The sequence below is a fragment of the Ovis aries genome, chromosome 19 (assembly GCF_016772045.2).
Source record: "Ovis aries strain OAR_USU_Benz2616 breed Rambouillet chromosome 19, ARS-UI_Ramb_v3.0, whole genome shotgun sequence".
NCBI classification, from domain to species: domain Eukaryota; kingdom Metazoa; phylum Chordata; class Mammalia; order Artiodactyla; family Bovidae; genus Ovis; species Ovis aries.
Genome location: NC_056072.1, coordinates 748,668 through 770,214, shown reverse-complemented (window position 1 = coordinate 770,214; position 21,547 = coordinate 748,668). Strand labels below are relative to the sequence as shown.

The 21,547-nt window shown below is 40.8% G+C and overlaps 1 protein-coding gene across 2 annotated transcripts in view; it reads left to right on the top strand.

Moving 5' to 3' along the window:
- Positions 1-827: 827 nt before the first annotated feature.
- LANCL2 (LanC like glutathione S-transferase 2) overlaps positions 828-21,547 on the top strand; it is an 83,390-nt gene continuing 62,670 nt past the window's right edge. For both annotated transcript variants that reach the window (XM_027957925.3, XM_060402042.1), the window contains exons 1-2: positions 828-1,315; positions 20,957-21,074. In XM_027957925.3, the coding sequence (XP_027813726.2) occupies positions 1,127-1,315; positions 20,957-21,074 (307 nt within the window). In that variant the 5' untranslated portion in view covers positions 828-1,126. The remainder of the gene's footprint in view (positions 1,316-20,956; positions 21,075-21,547) is intronic.

Sequence of the window (21,547 nt, the reverse complement as noted above, 5' to 3'; positions counted from 1 at the left end):
GCATCCTGGTGTATCAGTTCTGTTTCCTTGAACACTGACGATATATGTTTATGCTGAGTAATACCTTTACAATGATTTTCTCCTACAGTGGAGTTTTCCATGATCATCCTATGGGTAGAGGCTGTTTAACCTGTTTATCATAGTACAGTTCAGGGGAGACACCTGGACAGGCAGGAGTGGGAAGCCAGGCTACAGAGAGGCAGAATAGAGCCTTTACTGTGGTAGATATTGTTTTCCTCTATCATGCCACTTTTGATGTATTAATGTATACCTTTTTTAGTTTCAGAAGAGTATTCATATCATGCTAAGCTATGCTTACTTTTCTAACTTGGAATCTCCAGGGCAGAAACTCTCTTTTGTCATCACCTAGTACCATCTGGCATTCAATCACGTTTAAATGGATACAAAAATTAAAAAACGAAATAATGGAAAAATATATTTCCCTCGAGGAGAAATCATGACATCTATAACATCTATTTAACTTCAAATAATTAAGGAAACAAGAAGAAGAAAAAAAGAGAATCCGTAAAGACTGTTAACTATGTTGTGATCATACAACTGCAGATTTACTTGCTCGTGTCCTTTATTACACACGTTATGTTCCTGGGCAATTTAACTAATACTGAAGGAACTTTCGGGTCAATGAAATATTTAGGTGATTAAGTATGCTTTCACATTACCTGCTGTTACCTAAGATATTCGTTTATTCAAAACAAAGGGGCTAACCTAAAAGTAGAAAACAAAAAAAAAAAAAAAGAAAGGCGTTGGCTCCTCCTCCAGACCCCCCCAACGGCGGGATGACAGGGAGGGACCGCGCCCTCCCCGGAGACGCTGTCCTCGCGGCGCCGCCGGCCGGCTGGAGCCGCCTCCTCCTCGGAGGGGACCCCGTACCGCGGAGCCTTGGTGACTGCAAGGCGCCGCAGCCTTCCCGGGGGCCCATCCCCAGACAGGTCGGGGCGGGACCGGGCGCCGGCCACAGCCACGTGTATGCGCGGCGCGGCGCGTCCGCCGCTTTCCTGGGAATTACCGCCGCCCGCCTTGGCCGGGCCGAGCGCCTCTGAGGAGGCTTGTCCCAGCTCGCTCGCCGTACCGCGCGGCCCCGCGGAGGGCAGGGCGCGCGGCCGACATGGGCGAGTCCATGTCCCGGAGGCTCAAGTTGCAGCTGGGCGGGGACGCAGATATGGAAGATCGGGCGTTCCCCAACCCTTTCCCGGACTACGAGGCCGCCGCCGAGAGGCAGGCCGAAGAACCGCCATGTTCTCGCACCCCGCTCTCCCCCGAGGAGCTCGGCCTCCCTTTCCACAGCGACGGGAAGGTGAGTCGGCGACAGGCTGCTAAGCCCGTGAAGCACCAGGCCCGGAGGGGAGGGGCAGGGGCGCCAGCGATGGTAGAGTCCAACTGCCGCCCCCTCGTCGGGCCCGCGTCACCCGCCGGCGCCGCGCGCACGTCACGCTCCCGCGTCGCCTGGGTCACGGCCTGACCCGGGGGACGCCAGGGGCGAGAGAGAGGCTCAGCCTAAGGGGGCGGGCAGGGGGCCGCGTGGCCCTGGAAGGCTGTGAACCTCTGTGCTGTTAGTCTCTTTCCTCGTGGTCGGCGCCTCCTGGCTCCTCCTGCCAGTCCGCTAAACAAATAGTCACAACCTGAAAGGAGTGTTTATTTGATGACAGTGTTTAGGACTTCAAGCCAGGGAGACGGCGTGTCATGTAGCCCTGAGAAACTGCCGGAGAAGGCCGGAGAGGGAATTAGGATATATTTAAGTTTGTAACAAGGCTCCAGGCAGTTTTCACATCAAAGTTTATTGTTAATTAAAGAAAATGGATAATCTCAAGTTAAGGAATTTACTGTGAGTGGGAAGATGCAGGAGTGTGGGGTTTTTGAAGTCTTTCCTGTCCTGTGCATGTCACCTATCTGAGGCCAGCATCCTGTTTTTTTTTTGATTTCTCACATGTCTCCGAGCGCCTCAGCACTGAGGCTGAGGGTCGGGGGGTGGTGGCATCTGCTGAATAGCAGGCATTGTTTTCTGTTTTGGGAGCCCTCATTCACATTTGGAAGCCCCAAAACAATGATGGCTGGACATGTGTTTACTGATGTGGTAGGAAATGTTTCTTTCACAGTCCCTCTCCATGGTTGGAAATTCAGCCATATGTGAGAGACTTTTCATGACTTTTTTCTTTTTTTTTTTTTTTGTCCCGCCGCTCTGGAAGGATGTCTGAGATCAGAAGAAAGGTCCTGTTGATCTGTCGCTCCAGGTGTTAAATTCTGGATTAGGCCCATTGATAGACAATAGAAGATTCCTGGATCCTCTACCTTCGAACCTATTAGGATTCAGGAGATATTTCCTTTGTTGCATCTTCCCATACCTAGAATACACTGTTACTGTTAGGGAAAGGGTACAGATCTCTTATTATTATTTTTTTTAATCAGTTGCTTTAAGTCACTGTTAAACATTTTTTGGAGGCCTGGCTACACATCTAAGAGAGGGCAATCTTATAAAATAGACATAAGCAGTTTGGCTAGTAACCTTGACAAAGTCAGTGTAGCAGAGAGACAAAAGCATAAACAATTTGGAAACAACAAAACATTTATTAATTTAATGAGTTGTAATCCAGTTGCAATAACCATTAAGTCCATAGGAGATCCAGCTGGAGAAGCCAGATCTTGGCAGGATCAGGCAGAGAGAAAAAGATAAATGTTTTATCTTTGTTTACAAAGACATACTTTATCAACCTGTCACAGCATAAGAGAAAAAAATTTACTGGAAAACAGATTCAAGTTAGTATGTTTTCTAAAGTCAAAGATGTAAATCATAATTCATAAGTTCATTTAGTTTCATATAGTTGATTCCTATTGATCCGAATGAAGTAATCAGTTTTTCCATTAGTTTGTAACTTGTTACCCAGTTTAGTGGCAGATGGTGACTGTAGCCATGAAATTAAAAGACGCTTACTCCTTGGAAGGAAAGTTATGACCAACCTAGATAGCATATTCAAAAGCAGAGACATTACTTTGCCAACAAAGGTCCGTCTAGTCAAGGCTATGGTTTTTCCTGTGGTCATGTGCGGATGTGAGAGTTGGACTGTGTAGAAAGCTGAGCACTGAAGAATTGATGCTTTTGAACTGTGGTGTTGGAGAAGACTCTTGAGAGTCCCTTGGACTGCAAGGAGATCCAACCAGTCCATTCTGAAGGAGATCAGCCCTGGGATTTCTTTTGGAAGGAATGATGCTAAAGCTGAAACTCCAGTACTGTGACCACCTCATGCGAAGAGTTGACTCATTGGAAAAGACTCTGATGCTGGGAGGGATTGGGGGCAGGAGGAGAAGGGGACGACAGAGAATGAAATGGCTGGATGGCATCACTGACTCAATGGGCGTGAGTCTGAGTGAACTCCGGGAGATGGTGATGGACAGGGAGGCCTGGCGTGCTGTGATTCATGGGATCGCAAAAAGTCGGACACGACTGAGCGACTGAACTGAACTGAACTGAACTTAGTGGTATTAAGGCTATCAGAAACACATTTGTTTATTTGTTTCAAAGTTCTTTTTATAAGAGTTTTCTTGAAAATCTTCATTTTGTAAAGGCAGTGTAAAATTATGAGAGTCTCTGAAGGACAAAACTTAAAATAGCATAGTTAAAGATTTGAGTACAGTGTAATTAGGAAATTTGGATATGTTCGTATAACCACTAGAATTATGACTGGTAGCATTATATCAGGACGTATCAGATGTTAAGGATTTCATATAAATTTTGGAATATCTGTATTAATGATATTTATCCATACATTATAACCTAAAGTTCACCTTCAATCATTTGACAATGCTTTTGAATTAAAAATACCAAGTAAACTTAATTTAACATTTGTCTCTAAGATGTTTTGGAGATGTTTCTTCGAAGCATCTATCTCCGAGTCAGCTGGAAGCTAAAACAGCTTAGTTAGATTTTGATATTTGGGAATTTTGTTAGAAATATAAAAAATGTTTTAAAACACAGTATCATAGGTCACTGAAAGAATACTTATTCAACCAAAATCATAAAACAATTAAAGGAAAACAAATAGAGATCACTTAAGGTTGCAGAAACTCACATAATTTATTATTAAAAAGGAGCACTTCTCCAGAAATCCAGTTCCACTCCTGCACTAGCTTACTTAACAAAATACATTTAGTCAACTTTAATCTAAATTTAGATAATCTGGGATAGGGATAAACCTTTTCCTTTTTCTTTCCAAAACCTCTCAACACTTTCTGTATTCAGCCTGTCTCTCATTTTCCATCTAAATAAAATCAACCGGCTCATACTTTCTTTTTCCTCAATAAAATGTAATTTCATTTTTTGTATCTTCTTTCTGAAAACATACATTCCATTTCTTACTGTATACTGAAAGTTACTGTATCATTTCTCATAGGTTTTTAATTCCATGTTTAAATTAGAATCCTCAACTCTTAAAACCTCAATTTTAGTAAAATTAAGAAGTAAGCAGTTATGACTGTCTTACATTGGCATTCTGTAGATAGGTGTATAAACACCAGTGATAATTTCTAAAAACATTTGTTTTCTTATAGAGAACATCTCAGTCCAGTTCAGTTCAGTCACTCAGTCGTGTCCGACTCTTTGCGACCCCATGAATCGCAGCACGCCAGGCCTCCCTGTCCATCACCAACTCCCAGAGTTCACTCAGACTCACGTCCATAGAGTCAGTGGTGCCATCCAACCATCTCATCCTCTGTCGTCCCCTTCTCCTCCTGCCCCCAATCCCTCCCAGCATCAGGGTCTTTTCCAATGAGTCAACTCTTCGCATGAGGTGGCCAAAGTACTGGAGCTTCAGCTTTAGCATCATTCCTTCCAAAGAAATCCCAGGGCTGATCTCCTTCAGAATGGACTGGTTGGATCTCCTTGCAGTCCAAGGGACTCTCAAGAGTCTTCAACACCACAGTTCAAAAGCATTAATTCTTCAGCACTCAGCCTTCTTCACAGTCCAACTCTCACATCCATACATGACCGCAGGAAAAACCATAGCCTTGACTAGATGGACCTTAGTCGGTAAAGTGTCTCTGCTTTTGAATATACTATCTAGGTTGGTCATAACTTTTCTTCCAAGGAGTAAGCGTCTTTTAATTTCATGGCTGCGATCACCATCTGCAGTGATTTTGGAGTCCCAAAAAATAAAGTCTGATACTGTTTCCACTGTTTCCCCATCTATTTCCCATGAAGTGATGGGACTAGATGCCATGATCTTCGTTTTCTGAATGTTGAGCTTTAAGTCAACTTTTTCACTCTTCTCTTTCACTTTCATCAAGAGGCTCTTTAGTTCCTCTTCACTTTCTGCCATAAGGGTGGTGTCATGTGCATATCTGAGGTTATTGATATTTCTCCCAGCAATCTTGATTCCAGCTTGTGTTTCTTCCAGTCCAGCATTTCTCATGATTTACTCTGCATGTAAGTTAAATAAGCAGGGTGACAATATACAGCCTTGACGCACTCCTTTTCCTATTTGGACCCAGTCTGTTGTTCCATGTCCAGTTCTAACTGTTGCTTCCTGACCTGCATACAGATTTCTCAAGAAAACATCTCAGGTAATACTAAACATTTTCATTAATATTCCTGAACACTTTGTTTTTCTACTTAGTAATTGATGTCTCAGTATCTTTTAGCTATTTAATAAAATTTCATCACATCAGTTAACATAACTCCAGAATTTTTAAGTTTTCAAATATCTGGAAAGATCATTTTAAGTAGTCACTTCTAAAAGATAAGAGTTTTAACTCTAAAGCTCTTATTTACATTCAGTTTTAAGTTTCATTATATCAAGTTATTTTCTTGCAAGAGATCCAGTAAGGTCTTATTTATTAAACCTAGGTAAAATAATCTTAACAGCGTGTCTTATTTTAATTAGATTAACAAACTTAAACCTTAATATCAGGTATCAATTTAATATTGACTATTTCTCAGTTCATGTGTACTTGAAAGTCATCATGGCCAGATTCTTTAAAAGTAAGAGCTTTTTATGAAGATTGCTGCTACTGCTAAGTCACTTCAGTTGTGTCTCACTCTCTGTGACCCCATAGATGGCAGCCCACCAGGCTCCCCTGTCCCGGAGATTCTCGAGGCAAGAACACTGGAGTGGGTTGCCATTTCTTTCTCCAAGGCATGAAAGTGAAAAGTGAAACTGAAGTCGCTTAGTCATGTCCGACCCTCAGCAACCCCATGGACTGCAGCTCTCCAGGCTCCTCCATCCATGGGGTTTTCCAGGCAAGAGTACTGAATTGGGATGCCATAGACCTCTTTTAAAATCAAATTCTAATTATACTTGTTTTGAAGTAGAGATATTTTATATGTATAATGTGGACACAGATGTAAACAGGCAAACTTGAGATCTTGTTGCAGGAATGGGGCTCGAAAGTGGGCTCTTGTCTAACACTCAGAAATGTCCAAGGAGACACATTTGCTGACAAAGCAAGAGATTTTACTGGGAAGGGGCACCTGGGCGGAGAGCAGTAGGGTAGGGGAACCCAGGAGAACTGCTCTGCCACTTGGCGTGGAAGTCTCTGGTTTTATGTTGATGGGATTAGTTTTTGGGTTGTCGTTGCTCAGACAAGATGGATGCCGGAGAGGAGGATTCTGGGAGGTGGTCAGACACGTAGTGTCTCTTTTTGACCTTTCCAGAACTCTTTGGGACACGCTCAGTCGTGTCCGACTCTTTGCGACCCCATGAATCGCAGCACGCCAGGCCTCCCTGTCCATCACCATCTCCCGGAGTTCTCTCAGACTCACGTCCATCGAGTCCGTGATGCCATCCAGCCATCTCATCCTGGGTCGTCCCCTTCTCCTCCTGCTCCCAATCCCTCCCAGCATCAGAGTCTTTTCCAATGAGTCAACTCTTCGCATGAGGTGGCCAAAGTACTGGAGTTTCAGCTTTAGCATCATTCCTTCCAAAGAAATCCCAGGGTTGATCTCCTTCAGAATGGACTGGTTGGATCTCCTTGCAGTCCAAGGGACCCTCAAGAGTCTTCTCCAACACCACAGTTAAACGCATCAATTCTTTGGCACTCAGCCTTCTTCACAGTCCAACTCTCACATCCATACATGACCACTGGAAAAACCATAGCCTTGACTAGACGGACCTTAGTCGGCAAAGTAATGTCTCTGCTTTTGAATATACTATCTAGGTTGGTCATAACTTTTCTTCCAAGGAGTAAGCATCTTTTAATTTCATGGCGGCAGTCACCATCTGCAGTGATTTTGGAGCCCAAAACAATAAAGTCTGACACTGTTTCCACTGTTTCCTCATCTATTTCCTTTGAAGTGATGGGACCGGATGCCATGATCTTCGTTTTCTGCATGTTGAGCTTTAAGCCAACTTTTTCACTCTCCTCTTTCACTTTCATCAAGAGGCTTTCTAGCTCCTCTTCACTTTCTGCCATAAGGGTGGTGTCATGTGCATATCTGAGGTTATTGATATTTCTCCCAGTAATCTTGATTACAGCTTGTGCCTCTTCTAGCCCAGCGTTTCTCATGATGTACTCTGCATATAAGTTAAATAAGCAGGGTGACAATATACAGCCTTGACGTACTCCTTTTCCTATTTGGACCCAGTCTGTTGTTCCATGTCCAGTTCTAACTGTTGCTTCCTGACCTGCATACAGATTTCTCAAGAGGCAGGTCAGGTGGTTGGTATTCCCATCTCTTTCAGAATTTTCCACAGTTTATTGTGATCCACACAGTTAAAGGCTTTAGCACAGTCAATAAAGCAGAAATAGATGTTTTTCTGGAACTCTCGTGCTTTTTCCATGATCCAGCGGATGTTGGCAATTTGATCTCTGGTTCCTCTGCCTTATCTAAAACCAGCTTGAACATCAGGGAGTTCACGGTTCACATATTGGTGAAGCCTGGCTTGGAGAATTTTGAGCATTACTTTACTAGCATGTGAGATGAGTGCAGCTGTGCGGTAGTTTGAGCATTCTTTTGCATCGCCTTTCTTTGGGATTGGAATGAAAACTGACCTTTTCCAGTCCTGTGGCCACTGCTGAGTTTGGGTTGGTGGTGGCTTATTAGTTCCCTGTTCCTGACCAGGACCTCCTGTCATAAAACAACTCCTGCAAATGGTTACTAGGGTGCCTGGCCAGGGTGGGCTGTTTCATTCATTGTGATTCCCCTAACAATCTCTTGGCTTCATTTAAAAGCTTAACTGAGAATCAGGTATTACCATATAAAGTTACTAGTTTACAAACAGTTGGAATACATTAAAGTTGCTTGCTGAGTTAAGTAAGGCTTACTATCTGTAAGGTGTGGCTGAGGAAACAATCTCAGCAGCTTGGATTTACAACTGCCACATTTTTTCCCTTAGTGTCAGATCTTGCCAGTGGCTTGAGCTAATTCAGGTCTTTATGGCTTACATTTACATTTCTGTTTTTTCAGACATTTGTGCGACAAAAACCGTTTCTTAGTTTCCCAGCTTTAGAGTTTAACTTATTATGCTTTCAAAGGTTTGTATAAGGCATTTAGCGAAGACTTTTCTGAGTTTATAAATTAAACAAAAGCAAAATCACTATTTTTATTTTCATTAGCCCTTGCACGTTAGTCCCCAGTTTTACTAATTTTGTATGGCTCAGATAACTGTTGCCGGGAGGAAGCCAATTCTGACTCCATGTTGGAACTGTTTCTTTGACTTGGTTTTCATTGCTTTAATCATACTTAATAGCTTGCCTCAGAGGACATTCCCTGTCTGCTTCACTATAAACTAAAATGCTTTTGTTCAGCTCATAGAGAAATAATCCATCCCTGCCTGCCTGCCTGTGATGGCTTAAAAAAGAGAAGACATTAACACACCCTTTTCCAAAGGCTGGCTCTTCCTGGAGATGTGTTTCAAGACTGAAGACCCTTTTACTTCCCCGCTGACTCTCCCTCTGTTTCGCCTGTTGACTTTAGTTCCTCATTGCTTCTCTCTCTCTGGCTCTGTGAAAGACCCTGGCATCCAGACCTCCGCAAGAGGGGTGTTTTGAGGAGCTAGCCTGCCATCTTCTCAGTCTTCTGGCTTCCGAATAAAATTTTTTCCTTGCCTCAACACCTCATTTATTGGATTCATTGGCCTGTCCTGGGGCAAGTAGTGTGAGCTTGGACTGAGTAACAAACTATTGGTTTCCTCAGTTGTCTATTACAGTATAATTAAATGAGAACTGTAACTGCCTTATATAAAGCCTGTTTAATTATACCAATTTTATATACGTTTATCTAAATTCCACCAACTTTAATACATTTAACTTTAGTTTTCATTAGGATCTAAACGGTAAGCTTTGGTCCTAGAGGAGAGGTTTTAGAAGGTTTTTTTCCTTTTCCCTGTTCAATTACCTACTTTTATATATAAAGCTCTGGGATTCCCAGAGTGTGGTTTAAGCCAAGGAGTTCTGGCCCTTTGGCCTAACTGTTCCAAATAATTATTGGTCAGATATCTCTGTAAATTTTTCTAGACCCTTAAATACATAAGTTAAAACTCCTATAAATAAAACAGACTTGATTGGTTTTAAAGATGGGGATTAGTAGGGGGTCTCTTTTGGCCCACTTAAACTTCAGTTCAGTTAAGTTCAGTCACTCAGTCATGTCCAACTCTTTGCGACCCCATGAATCGCAGCACGCCAGGCCTCCCTGTCCATCACCAACTCCCAGAGTTCACCCCAGACTCACGTCCATCGAGTCCGTGATGCCATCCAGCCATCTCATCCTGGGTCGTCCCCTTCTCCTCCTGCTCCCAATCCCTCCCAGCATCAGAGTCTTTTCCAGTGAGTCAACTCTTCGCATGAGGTGGCCAAAGTACTGGAGCTTCAGCTTTAGCATCATTCCTTCCAGAGAAATCCCAGGGCTGATCTCCTTCAGAATGGACTGGTTGGATCTCCATGCAGTCCAAGGGACTCTCAAGAGTCTTCTCCAACACCACAGTTCAAAAGCGTCAATTCTAAAGGCGCTCACCTTTCTTCACAGTCCAACTCTAACATCCATACCTGACCACAGGAAAAACCATAGCCTTGACTAGACAGACCTTAGTCGGCAAAGTAATGTCTCTGCTTTTGAATATGCTATCTAGATTGGTCATCACTTTTCTTCCAAGGAGTAAGCGTCTTTTAATTTCATGGCTGCTGTCACCATCTGCAGTGATTTTAGAGCCCCCAAAAATAAAGTCTCTCATTGTCTCCACTGTTTCCCCATCTATTTGCCATGAAGTGATGGGACCAGATGGGACCAGATGCCGTGATCTTCGTTTTCTGAATGTTGCGCTTTAAGCCAACTTTTTCACTCTCCACTTTCACTTTCATCAAGAGCCTTTTTAGTTCTTCACTTTCTGCCATAAAGGTGGTGTCATCTGCATATCTGAGGTTATTGATATTTCTCCTGGCAATCTTGATTCCAGCTTGTGCTTCTTCCAGCCCAGGGTTTCTCATGATGTACTCTGCATGTGAGTTAAATAAGCAGGGTGACAATATACAGCCTTGATGTACTCCTTTTCCTATTTGGAACCAGTCTTTTGCTCCATATCCAGTTCTAACTGTTGCTTCCTGACCTGCAGACAAATTTCTCAAGAGGCAGGTCAGGTGGTCTGTATTCCCATCTCTCTCAGAATTTTCCACAGTTTATTGTGATCCGCACAGTCAAAGGCATTGGCATAGTCAATAAAGCAGAAATAGATGTTTTTCTGGAACTCTCTTGCTTTTTCGATGATCCAGCAGATGTTGGCAATTTGATCTCTGGTTCCTCTGCCTTTTCTAAAACCAGCTTGAACATCTGGAAGTTCATGATTCATGTATTGTTGAAGCCTGGCTTGGAGAATTTTGAACTTTACTAGCGTGTGAGATGAGTGCAGTTGTGTGGTAGTTTGAGCATTGTTTGACATTGCCTTTCTTTGGGATTGGAATGAAAACTGACCTTTTCCAGTCCTGTGGCCACTGCTGAGTTTTCCAAATTTGCTGGCATATTGAGTGCAGCACTTTCACAGCGTCATCTTTCAGGATTTGAAATAGCTCCACTGGAATTCCATCACGTCTACTAGTTTTGTTTGTAGTGATGCTTTCTAAGGCCCACTTGACTTCACATTCCAGGATGTCTGGCTCTAGGTGAGTGATCACACCATCGTGATTATTTGGGTCATCAATTGCAGTGTAGTTAGTAAAAACCAACCTCCAGAATTCTTTAGCTTTTCATGCTGTTTCTGTGCTTTGTGGTGGATATGTATCATATTCATATGGTGTGACTGAGTGAAAACTGGAAACCTTTTGCAAATCTAAAAATAAATTATACATGGAAAATCAAGCAAAGATTTTCATAGTAGGGGCTCAGCATGGGGATCCCAGGAAATTTGGGATTAGATAGTCTAGTTACAGCTCCAGGAGTTAGGTCTGTTGCTGACATGTGACCTAGGGCTAGCCTCAGATGTCTGGCCTAGAAAATGGAGAATCATTCAGTGATGTGAAAGATTAATTCAAATGTCATGTAGAGTACCGAGTGCCAGGCGTATGGTAAATGCTCACTAATTATTAAATAAATTGTTTTTATAGTGATGCAATCATTAAATGAGATGAACCAGTTAAAAATCCTCCAAGTTAAATTATAGCATAACAGATTTTCTTCTTTGTTCATGAGACTTTGGTTCCAATGTAAGTTAGAAATCTCTTTTGTGACAAAATTAAAAAATTAGGAACCAGAAAAGATACCTTAAAACAAAGGCAGAGAAATTATTTTTACAATGAAATTTTGACAAGTATTAAGAGGAATTAGAGTGAATAATCATAAGCCTTAGAACTATACTCTAGTATCATTTATTAGGAATAAAGCATTTGCTTTGGAATCAAGTTATCATGACAGAGCTAAAACTATACACAAATACCTCAGGTCTACATTCGGTTACAATGAACAGAAGAGTTGACTTGGAAGTATTTTAATCAGACTATTTTTCCTGTATAACAGGAAGTCTAGAAGTAGGCAACTGATAGTGTTGATTCATTTCAACAAGACATCAGATAGGATTTCTGCAGTTACATTGGTATTTCTCTCATTTGTGTTATAGTATAAGATGGCTGTAGTCCTGGATTTCTTGTCTAATGTTACAACTGGACAAAAGGAGAAAAAAGAAGGGAATACCAGCTCTATGTTTCTCTTTTATCAAGAAATGTGAGAACCTTCCAAGAGGCCCTAGAAGACTTGCACGTGCCTTTCACTGGTTGAAACTGTGTCCTGTGGCTGCCTTTGTTCATAAGGCAGTCTGGGACAGCAAGTAGCTCTTCTGGGCTTAGATGCGTTGCTGCTGTGATTAGAATCAGGATTCTGATGATAAGGAAGAAGGTGTGGGAAATAAACGTGGGCTGGATACTACCTTATGGGTTCTGCCATATCAGATTATGAAGATATAATACTCTAGTTTTTTATTTTTTTCTTCTTATGACTATTATTTTGCATTTCTTTGACTAGTGGTAGAAACCCAAGGTTTAAATGGTTTAAATACAGGAGGCTTAGATGACTAACTTGGAGTCAAAAAGTTCTTAAGCAGTTGGATGGAGAATCAGACAACTATTCCTCTTTAACACATGACAGCAGTAACCTGTTAATTCTTCTGATCCATGGAAACAGGATATCTTTCCATTTGTTTATATCTTCGATTTCTTTCATCAGAAGCTTTCAGTTCCAACATACACCTCTTTTACCTCCTTGATAATAAAATGTATTCCTAAGTATTTTCTTGTTTGTGATGCTATTGTGATGAAATTGTTTTCTTTCTTTATTTTTTGAGAAGTTTCTGGTTAGTGTTCCCTGGTGGCTCAGTGAAAGAATCCTCCTGCCATCGCAGGAGAGGCGGCTTCAATCACTGGTGCAGGAAGATGCCCTGGAGAAGGAAATGGCAACCCACTCCAGTACTCTTGCCAAGAGAACCCCGTGGAGAGAGGAGCCTGGCAGGCTACAGTCCATGGGGTCAGAAAGAGCACAAAACGACTTAGGGACTGAACAGCAGCAGTAGAAACACAACTGATTTCCATGTGTGAGTTTTATATCATGCACCTTTTCTGGTTTCATTGTTTATATCAGTTTTTTGGTTGAGTCGTAGGGTTTTCTCTCGTTGTTTTTGCTCATTCACTAAGCTGTGTCCAGTTGTTTGGATACAACTTCAGAGCACATCAGGCTTCCCCATCCTTCACTGTCTCTGAGTTTACTCAAACTCTTGTTCATTGAGTCAGTGATGGCAAGCAACCATCTCATCCTCTCCTCCTGCCCTCAGTCTTTCCCCTCACAGGGTCTTTCCCAAAGAGTAGGCTCTTCACATCAGGTGGCCAAAGTATTGGAGCTTCAGCTTTAGTGTCATCCTTCCAGTGAACAATCAGGGTTGATTTCCTTTAGGATGGACTGATTTGATCTCCTTGCAGTCCAAGAGACTCTCAAGCATCTTCTCCAGCACCACAGTTTAAAAGCATCAATTCTTAGGCACTCAGCTTTCTTTATGGTTGAACTCTCATATCTGTTCATGACTCTTGGAAAAACCACAGCTTTGACTATGTGGACCTTTGCTGGCGAAGTGGTGTCCCTGCTATTTAATGTGCTGTCTAGGTTTGTCATAGCTTTCTTTTTATGGAGCAGTTGTCCTTTAATTTCATGACTGCAGTCATCGTCCGTAGTGATTTTGGGGCCCAAGAAAATAAAATCTATTACTGCTTCCACTTTCCTCCCATCTATTTGACATGAAGTGTTGGGACCAGATGCCATGAGTTTAGTTTTTTGAATGTTGAGTTTCAGCCAGATTTTTCATTCTAGTCTTTCACCTTCGTCAAGAGGCTCTTTAGTTCCTCTTCACTTTCTGCTGTTAAAGTGGTACCATCTGCATATCTGAAGTTGTTGAATGATCCTTTTAGTATATTTTTGAATTCAGTTTGCTAACATCTTGTTGAGAATTTTTGCATCCATATTCATCAGGAATATTAGTTATGAATAGTGTCCTTATCTGGCTTAGGAATCAGAGTAATGCTGGTCTTGCATTTGTAAGTTTTCCTTCCTCTTCAGTTTTTGGGAAAAGTTTAGAAAAGATTGGTGTTAATTATTCTTTAAATGTTTTGTACAATTCACCAGTGAAACCATCATATTTCTGGGGTTCTGTTTCCTGGGAGGTTTTAAATTACTGATTTCAGTCTCCAAATCCATTGTTGGTCTACTCATATTTTCTATTTATTCCTGATTTGGCTTTGGTTAGTTGTATGTTTTCAGGAATTCATCCATTTTTCTAGGTTATCCATTTTGTTATCATATAATTGTTTATAGTAGTCTCTTGTGATACTTGGTAGAGTCGACCCTTGAACAACATGGGGGTTAATCTGCATATAATTTATATAGTCAGCCTTTTATGTTCTTGATTCCTTCACACCCCTGAATTCAACCAATCATGGGCTATGTAGCGCTCTAGTATTTACTACTGAAAAGTGTCTGCATATAAGTGGACCCATGCATTTCAGAGCCATGCTTTCCAAGAGTCAACTGTGTTTCTGTGGTGTCACTTGTAATATATCTTTTTATTTCTGTTTTTATTTATTGTCTTCTCTTTTTCTTAATTTAGCTAAAGGTTTATCAATTAAATTTTTTTTAAATTGACTCTTAGTTTTGTTAATCTTTTCCGGTATTTCTCTAGTTTCTATCTCATGTATTTCTGCTGTGATCTTTGTTATTTCCTATCTTCTATTAATTTTGAGTTTGGTTTATTCTTTTGCTAATTTCCTCCCTGGTGGCTTGGATGGTAAAGAATCTGCCTGCAATGTAGCAGACCAGGGTTCAGTTCCTGGATTGGGAAGATCCCTTGGAGAAGGAAGTGGTAACCCACTCCAGTATTCTTGCCTGGAGAATTTCATGGACAGAGAAGCCTGGCAGGCTACAGTCCATGGGATCACAAAGAGTTGAACATGGCCGAGCGACTACCACTTTCACTTTGAGGTGTGAAGCTAGGTTATTTATTTATTTAGGATTTTTCTTTTTCCCTCCTATAGGTATCTATCATTATAAACTTCTCTCTTAGAACTGCTTTTGCAGCATCCTATAGTTTTGGTAATGTTGTGTTTCAGTTGTCATTTGTTTCAAGGTATTATTTGATTTCCCTTTTGATTTCTTTGATGTTGGTCATCTGGGAGTATATTCTTTAAATTCCTCATATATGTGGATTTTGCACTTCCCCCTTGTTGACTTCCATTTTTATGCCAGTGTCAGAAAAGTTGGAGGAGGAATTGGCAACCCACTCCAGGATTCTTATCTGGAAAAATCTATGAGCAGAGGAGCCTGGTAGGCTCCTTGGGGCCCATGGGGTCCCAAAGGGTCAGACACAACTGCGCCTCTGAACACAAGCACAGTGGTTACTTGGTATGGTTGCGCTCTTCTAAATATAGTAAGACCTATTTTGTGGCCAGTCATTTGATCTACCACTAAGAGTATTCTGTGTGTACTTGAGAAGAATGTGTATTCTGTTGTTGTCAGACTGAATGGCTTATATGTTTCCGTTGGGTTCATTTGGTCTAATGTATGATTCAAGTTCAGTGTTCTCTTGACTTTCTGACTGGATGACCTGTCCCTACTGACAGTGTGGTGTTGTAGTTACCTATTACTGTTGTATTACTGTCGGTTTCACCTTTTAGCTTTGTTAGTATTTGCTTCATGTATTTAGTTGCTCTGGTGTTGAGTGCATTTGTATTACTATTGCCACTTGGTAATGTCTTCAAGACTTGACCCCTTTATAGAAGGACCATTGTCTCAGGTGACTGTTTTTTACTTAAGATCGCTTGTCTGGTATAGATACAGCTACTGCTTTCTTCTGGTTTCCACTTGTCGAATGTCTTTTTCCATCCTTTGACTTTGAGCCTGTGTTCTTAAAGCCAGAGTGAGTCTTTTGTAGGCAGCATATAGTTGGATCTTGTTTTTTTAAATTCATCTAGCCATTCTTTGCCTTTTGATTAGAAGTTTAATCTACATATATTTAGAGTGATTATGGATATGTCAGAACTTACTGGGCTTCCTCAATGGATCAGCAGAAAAGAATTCACCTCTAATGCAGGAGACCTGGGTGTGATGCCTGGGAAGATCCCCTGGAGGAGGAAATAGCAACCCACTCCCATATTCTTGGCTGAAAAATTCCATGGACAGAAGAGCCTGAAGTCTAAAGGGTCACAAAGAGTCAGACGTGACTGAATGAGTACAAATACAAGAGCTTCCTAGGGCCTTCTTTTTAATTGTGTGTTGGCTATTTTGTGCTTCTCTTGTTCCCATTTTATTCTTGCTGGGTTCCTTTGTGAAATGGTGGTTTCCCATTGTTGTATGCTTCTTATTCTCCATCTTTGTCTTTTGGGAATCTAGTCAAATTCTTTGCTTTGTGGTTATCATGACATACATAAAACATCTTATTTGACTCTGATTGTACTACTTATTTTACTCTGATAATGGCTTAACTTCAGTCACATACAAAACCTTTCCACTTTTTCTCTTCCTCCTTTAATGTTTTTTTAAATGCCATAATTTGCCTTCTTATGTTGTGTATTTATAAGCAAATTATAGTAACTTTATTTACTTTTGATACTCTTGTTCTAATCTTTAAAGTAGCATTGTGTTAACATCATATTACAGGGTTCTGAGTTTGACCAGATGTTTATCTGTGTATTTTTTCTTTCATGTTACTGGTTAGCCTGCTTTCATTTCAACTTGAAGAACTTCTTTTAGCATTTCTTGTTAGATAGGTCTAGTGATGATGAATTGCCTCATCTTTTGTCTGGAAATGTCTTTATATCCCTGAAGGGTAATTCTGCCACATGGAGTATTTTTTTTTTTTAATTAAAAAATTTTTTTTAAAGTTTTGACCATGCCAAGCAGCATGCAGAATTTTAATTACCCAACCCAGGATTAAACCTGTTCTCCCAGCAGTGGAAACACAGGTCAGAGCCACTGGACCACCAGGGAAGTTCCCAGGTGGATTATTTTTGATTGTTTTTTTCTCTCATTATTTTGAATATATCATCCCACTGTCTCCTGGCCGTAAGAGTTCTTCTGAGAAATTCACTGATGTCCCATTGGAGGTTCCTTTGTAGGTTACAGTCTTCTTTTTTTCTTGCTGTCTTTAGGTTTCTCTTTTTTGTGTTTGATTTTTTTTATACTTTCTGTTTTTTAAATAAAATATCTTGGAGAAGGACATTTTGGGTTGACTTAATGGGGCAATCTGTTTATTAGCTTCATGAATTTGGTGTCCAGATCGCTTTCTAGATTTGGAAAGTTTCAGCCATTATTTCTTTGAAAAGTTTCTGCCTCTGTTTTCCATCATTTTTCCTTCTGGAACTCTAATGATTTGGATATTGGGTTTTTGAGGATGTCTTCGTAGATTATTGAGACTTCTTCACTTTTTTATTCTTTTTTCTCTTTAGGCTGAGTTCTTTCAAAGTTCCTATCTTTTTTTTTTTTAAAGAATTTTAAAAAATATTCACTTATGATCTGGCTGTGTTAGGTCTTCGCTGAGCCCTGTGGGTCCTTTTGCTGCGGCACACAGACCCTCTGGTTGTGGTCTGCGGGCTCTGGAGCACAGGGGCTCAGTAGTTAGTGGTGTGAGGGGTTAGCTTCTCCGTGGCATATGGGATCTTAGTTCTCTGGCCAGGGGTTGAGCCCATGTCCCCTGCATTGCAAGGCAGATTCTTAACCATGGGGTCACCAGGAAGCGCCCCCAGCTGTCTTACTGATTCTGTTTTCTATGTGGTCTACCTGCTTTTGATGCTATTTCGTTTTTTATTTCATTTGTTCAGCTCTTAAACTCTAGAATTTTTTTTTCAGTGATTTCTATTTCTTAAATTTCTCATTTTCATCACATCCTTTTTTTTTTTAATTTCTTTGAATTGTCTTTCTGTGTTTTCTTATAGCTGAGTTTCCTTAGAACAGCTATTTTGAATTCTTTATTGTATAAATAGTAGATTTTCCTGTCTTTAGATTTGGTTACTGGAAGATTATTGTGCTCTTTTGGTGATACCATGTCTCCTTGATTTTTCGTGATTCCTAATAGAGTCCAAAATGCATCAGCAGAGACTACATTCCTTTAATGGCCTCTGGGAATCTTACATGCCACTCTCTGACTTTCTCCCTCTCCCCAGGCATGGACTTCCCTCTGGGATACTCTGGATGCATTATGAGAAATGAGAGAATTAAGTCTCTTCAGCAGAGTCCTGCACAGACTTAGATACTAAGCGAGTGTGGCTGGCCCTTTAGGAACGGGACTCAGTGGCCCTCCCTTTGCCCTGTGGGAGAAATCGTGGGCTGTGTATTTAGCCACGTGCTGTACCTATACATTGTGTGATGCAGGCAGAGACAAGCTAGTCCTCTTATCCACTCCAGCTCATCCAAACTTCTGTTTTTCTTTGTCCTCAAAAGGAATATTGATACTTCTCTGGAAATACAGATTTCCACAAAGGCTGTCTCATCTGAAGGTGACTGCTGAGTCATTGTTCTGCCTGTACTCCCAGACTATAGCTCAGGGGCTGGACCTGGCTCAGTCTCCTGTAGGTTTCACAGCTGGTACTGAAGTCTGTTTGCTTATTACCCAAGGCTCTAGTGGGCTAGGTTTGCTCTAAGTCCCTTGGAGTATGGTGCTGGGTTCCACTACTCACATGAAAGTTCTTCTGTTTGTGGATAGATGCCTGATTTTTGTTCTTTAATTTTTAATATTTATACGTATTTTTTCCTAAATGTTCACAAGAGGTTATTATATCAGAGATTAATTATTTATGAGAAAGAAAGTAACTAGTGAGTGGTTCCCTGAGCCTCATGTCTAATCCTGAGTCAGCAAAACCCAGGTCAAAGGTTCATAGCCAAAGTCTGTATTATAGGCAAAGAATGAAGAAAAGTAAAGTTTTCTGTGCTTTTTATAAAAGGGAAGAAGACAACTGTCTCTCCTTCCCTTTCTGAGAGAGTTTTGTCGGAAATATCAAAGTCGTCATTGTTGTTATTCAGTCGCTGAGTTGTGTCCGGCTCTTTGCGGCCCCATGATGTACTGGAGCACGCTAGACACCCCTGTCCTTCACTTTCTCCTGGAGTTTGCTCTAGCTCATGTCCATTGAGTCAATGATGCCATCTAACCATCTCATCCTCTGTTGCCCCCTTTTCCCTCCTGCCTTCAGTCTTTGCCAGCATCAGGGTCTTTTCCAAGGAGCTGGCTCTTTGAAGCAGGTGGCCAAAGTATTGGAGCTTCAGCTTCAGCATCAGTCCTTCCAATGAATGTTCAGGGTTGATTTCCTTTAAGATTGACTGGTTTGATCTCCTCGCTGTCCAAGGGACTCTCAAGAGTCTTCTCTTCAACACCACAGTTCTAAGGCATCTCTTTGGAGCTCAACCTTTTTTACTGTCCAGCTCTCACATCCATACATGACTACTGGAAAGCTACCATAGCTTTGACTATATGGACCTTTGTCACAAAGTAAAGTCTTTGGAATGTAAATAAATCTCTCTATGATAAGACCAGGCTCCTTTGTCTTCAGTTCTATGACTGGGAAGTGTCTTCCTGCTCCGGACTCTGATCCCCTTTGAAATGTACACACATTCTCTGGGGCTTTCACAGTTGTAACATAATTCTAAGGTTGCTTTTAGTCCAGAATCCCAAATTTTAGTAAAATTTGGCCTGAAAACACTAACTGTCCAGTAACATGAAAGTAACTTCCCTGTAGCCTCACAGAGGGATGTTTCTTAATGATAAAGCCTGTAAAGAAACATAACAGTCCTAATTTGTCTGTGTCAAATAATAGAACTATAAGTACACTAAAGGGGGGCAAAAAGAGAATTACAATTACACCTCAGCGATTGATGTAGTGACTAGAGTTTTCAAAAATCATCAAAGGCAGAAAAATCTGGACAACACTGTCAACTACATGTTTAAGAATATTGATGTGGGATTTCCCTGGTGATCCATTGGTTAAGAATCTGCCTGCTCATGCAGAAGACAAGGGTTCCATCTCTGGTCAGGGAAGATCCCACGTCTTGTGGGGCAGTTAATCTGCATGCCACAACTGCTGAATGCGGGCTCTAGAGCCCATTCTCTGCAACAAGAGAAACCACCACAGTGAGGAGCCTGTGCACAGCAGCTAGAGAGGAGCTTCTGCTCGCCACAACCAGAGAAGGCCTGTGCACAGTGACAAAGACCCAGTACAGCCAAAAATAAATAAGATTTTGTAAGAATTACTGATAAATTTCCTTTGAGAACGATCACCAGCACTCAGTAAGAATATCTGCTTCCTTACCTCCTAGCAGCCTTGGAACTTAATGTTTTATTATTTGTTAATCTGATAATATTTGTATTTATTTTCAATGCGTTACTTGCTAAGTGATTGAAAATGTTTGCATATGCTTGCAATTTGATTTTTTCTTTTTGTAAGGTATGTTGATAATTTTATGTGTATTTCCATATTGTTACATAGCCTGCTTTTATTTATAATATTTTATATTGTATATATTCCTCCCTTGTCATTGACTTTTAAACCATCTTATGTTCTTTAACTTAAAATGTTTGTGTAGTCAAATCCATCTCTTTACTCTTTTTTGGTTTTGTTTTTTTCTTTGATTTCTGCAGCTGTTTTTGTGTGATCCTACTTGTTACTTAGAAACCATATAGGGCACGCTCTCATTTTAAAATTTAACCTCGTAAAAACAAGGTAGACTCGCTCCAACCAATGAATCATTGAAATGGGCCAGGTATTATAATTTCTATCTGTTTGTTTTTACAACTTAGACTGTTAGTTGAAGTGTTTGAAGTGAAGTGAAGTGAAAGTCGCTCAGTCATGTCCAACTCTTTGCAACCCCATGGACTATATAGTCCATGGAATTCTCCAGGCCAGAATACTGGGGTGGGTAGCTTTTCCCTTCTCCAGGGAATCTTCCCATCCACTGCAACATTATCCTGGTCTTCTGTAACTTAATATTATGTCTTCTTTTGGTTGTCAGATTATTAATAACTTTGCAAGACGAATCCAGACCAAAATTAAAGATCTTCTACAGCAAATGGAAGAAGGGCTGAAGACAGCTGATCCACATGATTGCTCTGCTTATACTGGTTGGACAGGTAAGTCTATAGGATATAAGTAATTGATACGTTTTCTTTTGGGATTATGATATGTAAGACTTGGATCTGAATTTTTTTTCTTTTAAAATGATAATGTTTTATACTTTATAAAAAGAAGTTTTGAGCTATCTTCACTGATGAAATACTTTGTAACTTTTTTTTAAATTTATTAAAAAAAATCTAGCATAACAGGCTCTAGATTCATCCATCTCACTGGAACTGACACACATTCATTATTTATGGCTGAATTATATTCTTTTGTATATATGTACGACATCTTCTTTATCCATTCTTCTGTTAATGAACATCTAAGTTGCTTCCTTGTCCAAGCTATTGTAAATAGTACTGCTATGAACATGGGTACGTGTGTCTTTTTGAATTATGGTTTTCTTAAATATATGCCCAGTGGTGGTGGTGTTGCTGGTTCATATGGTAGATTTATTCCTAGTTTATTAAGGAATCTCTGTTCTCCA